The sequence below is a fragment of the Etheostoma spectabile genome, chromosome 10 (assembly GCF_008692095.1).
Source record: "Etheostoma spectabile isolate EspeVRDwgs_2016 chromosome 10, UIUC_Espe_1.0, whole genome shotgun sequence".
Taxonomy (NCBI): domain Eukaryota; kingdom Metazoa; phylum Chordata; class Actinopteri; order Perciformes; family Percidae; genus Etheostoma; species Etheostoma spectabile.
Genome location: NC_045742.1, coordinates 13429729 through 13438693, shown reverse-complemented (window position 1 = coordinate 13438693; position 8965 = coordinate 13429729). Strand labels below are relative to the sequence as shown.

The 8965-nt window shown below is 39.6% G+C and overlaps 1 protein-coding gene across 7 annotated transcripts in view; it reads left to right on the top strand.

Annotated features, from left to right (window-relative positions):
• Positions 1 to 8965, top strand: part of mcf2a (MCF.2 cell line derived transforming sequence a) — a 22733-nt gene that overhangs the window by 8280 nt on the left and 5488 nt on the right. For all 7 annotated transcript variants that reach the window (XR_004333689.1, XR_004333688.1, XM_032527164.1 and 4 more), the window contains 18 exons: positions 280 to 429; positions 585 to 700; positions 813 to 927; positions 1180 to 1299; positions 1413 to 1604; positions 1699 to 1890; positions 2151 to 2322; positions 3663 to 3739; positions 3935 to 4020; positions 4177 to 4243; positions 4407 to 4522; positions 5161 to 5230; positions 5339 to 5431; positions 5562 to 5654; positions 6068 to 6193; positions 6306 to 6527; positions 8169 to 8261; positions 8566 to 8644. Coding sequence is in view for 5 of the 7 variants with exons in the window: in XM_032527164.1 (XP_032383055.1) it covers positions 280 to 429; positions 585 to 700; positions 813 to 927; positions 1180 to 1299; positions 1413 to 1604; positions 1699 to 1890; positions 2151 to 2322; positions 3663 to 3739; positions 3935 to 4020; positions 4177 to 4243; positions 4407 to 4522; positions 5161 to 5230; positions 5339 to 5431; positions 5562 to 5654; positions 6068 to 6193; positions 6306 to 6527; positions 8169 to 8261; positions 8566 to 8644 (2179 nt within the window). In the remaining 2 variants the exon portion in view is untranslated. The remainder of the gene's footprint in view (positions 1 to 279; positions 430 to 584; positions 701 to 812; positions 928 to 1179; positions 1300 to 1412; positions 1605 to 1698; positions 1891 to 2150; positions 2323 to 3662; positions 3740 to 3934; positions 4021 to 4176; positions 4244 to 4406; positions 4523 to 5160; positions 5231 to 5338; positions 5432 to 5561; positions 5655 to 6067; positions 6194 to 6305; positions 6528 to 8168; positions 8262 to 8565; positions 8645 to 8965) is intronic.

Genomic DNA, 8965 nt, shown 5'->3' with positions numbered 1-8965 from the left:
TATATATATATATATATATATATATATATATATATACATACTGGGATATATATTACCAGTTTGATAAAGCTACTGCTTGAAATCGTCTGAGATTTTAAACCTTTCTACTGTGTTGGATGTTTGTGCTGTGTGTCCCTCCTATACCTTCACGCTATATACACATATTTCTTGGTGCATTGCTGCTGTCAAAAATCCACCAAGAGCCCTATTATGTTAAGGACACTGAACCGCAGATTGTTCTCCTTTCACGGGTCTCTGTATTTTTTGCTTCCCCTACAGGCTATTGAAAGTTTTGCTGTCACAGTCAAAGACATTGCACAGATGCTACAGGGCTTTGGCACAGAGCTGGCAGAGACGGCGCTGTCTGATGAGGGGAAAGCCATTGAGTATCTCCTCGAGTCTCACACTGACAAGTACAGGAAACTCAAGGTGAGCTTGAGCGTGTTTTCATACAAGATGCAATTATTCATTTATTTACCGCAATTATAACCAATTTTTGATTTGCAAAAAGAACTAGTTGCATTTCGTGAAGTATTATTTTGAATATTGCTCATTTGTTATGTAAATGTTGCTCGGTTTGATAGGATGCAATCAGGTCTGTGTCAAAGGAAGGTCGACATCTTCTCGCAAGCCTAGAGAGCTCAGGAAAGGAGGATGACTCCCAGTGGGATGTGAGGCTGGACTGGGAGACAGTACAGAGGTAAGGCGGCCCTCTTTTGTTTAAGAAAAGTCTCATGTTTATAGTCGCATTGTAAACCTCAAATACTTTAGTGCTTTACAGTGAATGATGGCAATGTCACCCTATTTTTTAGGCTTCTTGCTCAGCTCAGAGACATGGAGTCAGCCTTTGATGGCTTCTTTGAGAAGCATCATCTGAAACTCCATCAGTACCTTCAGTTGCTAAGATACGAACAAAGCTTTCAGGAGGTAAAGACTTGATATATTTATTATGTAAACATGTATGTACTGTATGTTTTTGTGTGTTTGTGCCCATATTTTCCTACTCCCTAGAGGATGACATCCTAATTTTGGGCACTTGATGAGCTATTGCATTGTGCAATTCCCAGGCTCAAGTTTTAATGTAGGTTGTAATGCCTCTAGGAGCCACCAGGTTGGCTTTAGACTGGTGTTGTTTAACTTTTTAGTCTGTGTATCTGAAGGTGTGTGCTTTTTGTCTAGATGGAGTTGTGTCTGGAGCATCTGATGGGTCAGGAGAGGGAGCTGTCCATATCTGTTGACACTCTGATCCAAACAGAACAGGCTCTGAAAAGGTTAGACAGTCTGGAATCAAATGCACAGGTCAGTGTTAGCAATATTTGAAATAACAGCACTTATACCGATACGTATAGTGGTTACATTGTGTCCAAAATAATGGACTTATTCCTTCTTGTATTTCTTTGTTGGTCAATCAGGAGGTGATGTCTCGAGCTCAGATCATCATCCTTCATGGACACCAGCTATCAGCCGGTCACCACTATGCCATGGCTCTTATTATGCAGCGCTGCAACGAGCTTCGCCACTACTGTGATACACTCAATGCTGCTCTAAAGACCAAACACACTCGTCTTTTGCAAACACACCAGCTGCTGCTTTGTCTTGAACAGGTATTGAGGCGTGTATCTACACACACACACAAATACACATCAGCACTCACAGATTTTGTTTTTTAAGCGATACACGTGTGTTCTCCATCTTCAGGCCCACACTTGGTGTGATGATGGAGCGTATCTGCTGGCCAATCAGCTGATAGATAAGTACCAGTCTAAGGAGGGGGCCCAGGCTGCTTTGAGGGACATTGAACAGTTTCTGGAGGGAGCCCCGTCTATGCTTAGCTTAGGACCTGAAATCCTGGCCATTGAGTACGAGGCTGTCATCACTCCTCAGCTGCAAGTCAGTGACCACAACAATCATTTTTTAACTGAAAATATTTTTTAGATTTTTAGATCATCCACTTGAGCAATACAACTTGTGAAGCATTTTATTAACCTTGAAACTAACATATAAAATTGTTTATAAAACTACAGGTGTCAAGCATACACAATGACCTTGTTGCAATTATTTCCGTGTTTTTGTTTTTCAATACCAGCACTTTTCCTGGATTTTACATCACAATTGAATTTCCTACCTCTGTGTCCTTCTCTCCCTGGTAGGCCCAGATAGGGAAAACGCTCGAGAAGCATGCAACAGTGCAGCAGATGATCCAGAGCCGACAGGCTTCTCTAAGAAAGCTGGCTGATAAACATGTGCGACCAATCCAACTTGTTGCCCCCAGGCCTGAAAACCCACCACGTGCCAAGTCCCCGCTCTTCTCCCCCAAACATGGTACAGCACAGATGCACACACACACAGGCATGTCTCAAGAGAAATATTTGAAATAGTGATTGTGTCAGCTCATTCACGTACACTTGCAGAAAGAATGATCTTTGTTACAGTTGAATTAGTCTTGCATTGCCAGACCTGTCTCCACAGCGCAGTTGAATAAACAACATTTGCCTTTAGTTAGCTGCCCTAGTTTGTAGCATGTAGAGTAGGCTTTCTTCAAATCAACCATCTCCCTACCACCCTCCCGTGTTTTCCAGGCACAGTATGGGGTCTTGTCCCAGCCCTAATGGCCTGGCACCAGTTCCTCCCCCCCTTGCATCTTTCCTTTGGGGACCTTGGTTAAATTAACACATCACAGGAGGCCTAAGGTGGCCCTGAATAGGCTTTGGAGTTAGCAGGCCACCTTTATAAACAAGCTGGAGCGATGGTAGAATCTATAATCAGTCCGCTGGAAAGTACCTGACAGCTCTATTGGTAAGGATTGCTGTTATAGAACCATATGTGGTTCATATACATTAAAGAACCTTTCATCTCCCTGTGTGTCTCAAGGGACGTACCACAAAGCTAACCATATACAGTACAGTGGTACCCAATAAATACTGTATGTGTTATCTGCCGTGTTTTCTTTTCATTTGAACGTATCTATTGTATCAACTGAATGTGTCTCCACCCATTGGGGCTTTTTTCTATGTTCATTAATTTCTTTAAGGTTTTGTTCTTCATGATATGAAGCCATACTAATAAGAGTAATAAAAAGAACAAGAGTGATGGTGAACCCCGGGTGATACTAGGGACACCAGCCATTTAAGAGAGAAGATGAAGGGAAAAGGGGTTAGCTTTGATCTATTGGTTGCATGTATGTATGTATGTATGTATGTACATACATATGTATGTATGTATGTGCACACACTTGCATGCATACCACTGATGAATGTAACATGGCACATGCAAGGGCTCAGTTGAGGATTCAGCTGCTAGGATCAAAAGCACACCGACAGTTGTGCCGATCGCTGCTTTGGATCTTTACATACTGGTCCCAGGCCAAGCCTTTATAGTTAGCATTGATTACCTCAAATGCCAATCATGACTGATTCATGTTTTTTTAAGTTAGCGAGGAATAGAAATGTCATAAAAGAAGGGCGAGCAATTCTCTTTGAGGCTATAATGTTTGCATTGTGCACGTGGCCGATAAATAAAATATTGTTTTGATTTAGTGTCTGCTTAATTTAAATAATTAAATCTCCCCAATATGGCTCATCCTATCATATAGTAATGTATGTGAATTACACTCACACACTGAACTGCTGCTGCTGCTGCGGCTGATTATCTGGCTTTTACAGGTGATGGTTTGAAGTTTACATTCGACCTCTCCCTGCCTGGGAAGAGATCATCCCGAAAGAGCCCCAACCCTAGAAAAGTAAGGAAAAATTGAAAAGCTTTTTAATTTCTTTTGATTTCCAATCACATATGCATTGACACCCCCCAAATGTTTATTATCTTACAATTTCCGTATCTATCTCTTCCTATTTGGTCCAGTAATTGGTTTGGTATATTAACATTTTCTTTAAATCCAGTAGGATGAGTTAGTGTTGTGGACCTTTTGTGTGTTCAGATAGAGGTGATCCACGACTACCAGGAGAGCTGGAACTACGTTTCGTACAGTCTGGATGGAGAGGACAGCCCTGATCTCTTGAAGCGGTGAGAAGAAGGCATCTGACCACCAGTCTATCTGTCCTCAGTACTGCTCTTGACGCCGTTGTCTTTGTTATTCTCTTTGTTCAGTGCTAATAATGCCCTCTGGCTTTTTCTCTGTCTACTTCTCTGTGTCTACTTCTGTATGTGTGTGTGTCACAGTCATGTAATGAGGGAACTCATAGAGACAGAAAGAATCTATGTGGAAGAGTTGCTGTCAGTTCTGCTGGTGAGAGAACACACTTTCCCCCATTTGTTACGTCACACCAAAATAGTAACACTAAATGGTTAATTCTATTGGTAATGTATGTTTGTTGTTGATTAAATTACTCCTGGTAATATGCATAAACCTTATATTTCCTTAATTGTGTTGCTGTGATTAAATATTGCAGGGTTACAGGGCTGAGATGGACAACCCAGCTCTGTCAGGACTTCTGCCCCCGATCCTGCGCAGCAAGAGAGACATCCTCTTTGGAAACATGCCTGAGATCTACAACTTTCACAGCAGGCAAGTGATCAATGTCTCTGTATTTCTGACTTCTGATTTCTCACATAGGACCTATTTGAAATACAAAGATAAGCATGTATGTTAAGTATGCAAAAGATTCAAACACAAACTATGTTTTCATTTCATTTTTATTTGTTTACCAGAAAAACTCCACAGGGCATCTGTAACATGGGCAAATTGTGCAATGGAGTTTTTAGGTGTTGGGTTTCTACACTTGCCAACATAGTGTGCATTCCTGCTCATTTTGTTGATTTTTAGAGCCAAATACAGCATGCCACCTGGAAATAAGTGTGTGGTACTGAGAGATATTTATTGATTTCTAATGTTTCTGTAGTGAGATCTTGTGTATATCTAGAGTTACAAACCAGCAAGCTCTCTAGGGAAAAGAGAAGAACATAAAACCACATGGATTTGTTCAATTAAAGTTATTTATTGAATGGATTGGTCGTAGTTAAATTTACAAATGACAAAAAAATGACTGTTTGTACATACAAAACACTTGAAAGGATTAGTCACATGAAATAACCGCTGGCTAAGGTCCTAACAACCAGTAATTGTGTTAAGGCTGATGCATGGGAGGGTTCAGCTTAAGATGACTGAGATCTAATTCTTGGCCTTTGACCTTTCTGGGAATCCAGGGTTTTCCTTCAGGACCTGGAAGGATGCCTGGAGGCTCCTGAAAGTGTGGGAGCTTGTTTTCTGGAGCGGGTAAATTGTTAAATGTTATTATGTTGCGTAGCTTCTTTATATTTTGATTATTCTTGCATCATTTGTATCCATATTTTTTGAACAGATGTCTCTTTCCTGTCTCCCCAGAAAGAGAGTTTCCAAATGTACGAATGTTACTGTCAGAATAAGCCACGCTCTGAGGCACTGTGGAGACAATTCTCAGACTGTGGCTTCTTTCAGGTTTGCCAAGATTTCACTTTCAAACAGCACTTTTTGTCTGATTAGTTAACTGTTTTGGTGCCATGCAATATAGGTGTACAATATTTCAAGTACTGTTTGTTTTATACTTGCATTTTTCTTCCTTGTAAAGGAGTGTCAAAAAAAGCTGGAGCACAAACTGGGCCTGGATTCCTACCTGTTGAAACCAGTCCAACGCCTCACCAAATACCAGCTGCTGCTTAAGGTTAGACAGGGGGTGGTGTCATACCACAAACATACACACAAAGTTGATCGCCTACATCATGTACAGTATTTGAGACAGAAGATTGTGTGCTATAATTTTCATTAAATTGGCCTTTAATGTGTAGTTCCAATCAGCAAATTCAGCAAATATTATCTTAAGTTTATTTAAAATCCTTAATTCTCCTATTAGGCCTCTCTGTGAATAAAAAATAACAAAAAAAATCAACCATCAGAACAGCTGTCCCAAACTTCAAACGGTACATGCATTCGATCAGCTTTGGATAATGCAGCAATTAATTCAGATTCCTCTCTTCAATTTTACGTATTCACCGCTAGAGTGCAATGTTATTGCTACTGTGTTTCTGTGTGGTTTTGCATGAATTTGTGTTTGTGTTCTTTTGTTTGTGTTTTCAGGAACTTCTGAAACACAGTCCTGATTGTGAGGGGACCTCAGAACTGCAGGGGGCATTAACAGCAATGCTGGACCTGTTAAAATCAGTCAATGACTCTATGCATCAGATAGCCATCACAGGATATGAGGTGGACATTCTCATTTCCTAAACTTGAATTAACGTTCTCTACCGTACATTTTTTCAAAGAATATGTTAACAACAAAGGCTCACACATAAATTCATCTTTCCATCATATGTAGGGTGACATTTGCGAGCTGGGCCGTGTGTTGATGCAGGGTTCGTTCAGTGTGTGGATCAGCCATAAGAAAGGGCCCACACGCATGAAGGAGCTAGCTCGCTTCAAGCCAATGCAGAGACACCTCTTCTTGTATGAGAGAGTTCTGCTCTTCTGCAAGCGGAGGGAGGAGCACGGAGACGGATGCGACAAAACCCCCTGCTACAGCTTCAAGCACTGTCTCAAGGTTGGTCTGTGTCTTTGTTTGTGTGCGTCTCAGAGGAATACACCTTTTTTGGAACATCAGCCAATATTTATTATAATCAGTGGTGGAATATAATCAGATACATTTACTCAAGTACTGTACGTTTTAGGGTAGAATTTACATTGTTTGCTACTTATACTTCAACTTCACTACATTTTGGAGGCCAATATTGTACTTTTGTACTCCACTACATTTATTTGACAGCTTTAGTTACTAGTTACTTTGCAAATTTAGATTATTAATACAAAATAGAAATCAAATAATACATTATGATGTATTATTATACGTTTAGTTACCCAGCATTATTTAAAGTAATTCAAATTAGCCCAATTTCAGCAGCTGCAACATTAAAGTGATGAACGCAGTAATACAGCAACAATTATAATCCAGTAATTTAATATACATAAATCTAATCTGAAATGCGCCATTCTACACAATGATAACTTTTACTTTTGGTACTGTAGGTATATTTTGATGCTAATACAGAGTATTTTGATACTGTGTAAATGTTGGGTTTTACTTAGGTCTGAATGTTTCTTCCACTGCTGGATAAAATATGTTAAATTAGGTTTTGACCTGGAATACCAAAATCAAACAAATGTCCTTAGTGGATCACTTATTCCAGTACTCTTTGCTGCTACATTTTTATGTATTGTTATGTCAGTTAGTCAGTGGGAGGTTGGTCAAATTAATATAAAATATCATGAAGAAGGTTATTAAATACAGACTACTTTTGTGGTTAAACTAAACTCAGACTTGTTTGGATTACGTAAGAACAAACTACTGCTGTGCCTGAAATCACTCTTTATTTGCTATCTATCAAGCTATACTTACATCCTGCCATTTTTAGTGTTAGAATGCTAATTATCAAATGTGTTCACTATGTAGTGTCCATAGCGTACTGTTTTACAGTACAATTTTCTGACTTTGATGTGTAAATTACAGTTATACAACATTGCACCTGTCACAATGATGATTTAATCGTTTAAAAACTCAATTTACTGCTTACTATAGAGTACACTATTGGGTATTTAATTTTTAGACAGCAGCGAATGAGTAAACAAGAAGACAAGAAAATCATTTTAAACACAGCTTATGTGTTACAAAACACAATGCTACAAATGGATACTGATGGTGGTTTCCCATTTGTCACATCCAAAAATGGTTGCCGTAACACTTATAACTTAATATGACAATGGTGTATTACATTGGTTAAAGTTAATCACACATAATCACTCATTACTCCTGTCACTAACATGATCTTTACTTAAATCAAGTGAATGATCTAGTGGAGACAATTAGTAGTAGTCGGCATCTGTGTTGTTGCCTTTGAACATGTGTAAGTTGCTCAGCTGCCCACAGAACGTGTTGTACTGTATTGTTATAAGACTTCTTTTGTTGTATATGTTGACGTGTGGAGGGTATCACAGCAGGTGTCACACCAACAGCTGCTGCTCTTGATTTATTATTGAGGATGTTGGGAGGAAGCAGTCGCACAGTGGAGGTGTGCGTGAGTGTTTGTGTTCTGACAGGACAGATGTGTTAAATGATGTAAGTCTTATCCTGCTCATCCTAATGCTGTGTGTGTGTGTGTTGGTGTAAACAGTGTATTTCTCTTGGCAGATGACTGCTGTGGGTATCACAGAGAACGTCAAGGGAGATGTGAAGAAGTTTGAGATCTGGTACAGTGGCAGGGAGGAAGTGTATGTGGTTCAGGTAAGGAGTCGATTGAAGTTTAATGCCAACATTGCCAGTAGTTGAAATACAGTACGTTGCTGATAGTTTATTACTTTTACAGCAGTTTCACACATTAAATTAAATTAATTGTCAACGGTTTTGATAAGTAGTACCGTTCTGCTTCTACAATAACCTGAATATTCATTGTATAAACTGTACAGTAAATAGAGGTTTAACAAAAAGAAATGGCAACATTTCAGCTGCAAAGGTAGATAGAAATATATACAGTACCCAATGCTGTAATCCACTGACTGTCTGTTGTAATGTTTCTTTTGTCTCTCAGGCTCCTACGCTGGAGGTGAAGATGGCCTGGCTCAATGAGCTACGCAGAATCCTGACTAACCAGCAGAAGCTGCTCAGAGGTCTGTGAACAACTGACGTTAATCTGGGAATAAGAATCTAAGTGTAAAGGTCTACTTACTTTCTTGTGTGCTTTGAACTGTATCCCACAGCCCAAGAGCATGAGATGTGGTTGGAATCTCTGAACATTTACTATTCTCAACAGTGGACAGATGTTTTCACAATCTGCTAATTTTCATATCTCACAAAAAAACAACATACAAATATGGTGGAAATATGGTCATATACAATCATTCAAGCCCCTTCCTGTCTTGCCACATATACTTGAATGCACAAATACACATGCTCACGTACACACACACACACACACACACACACACACA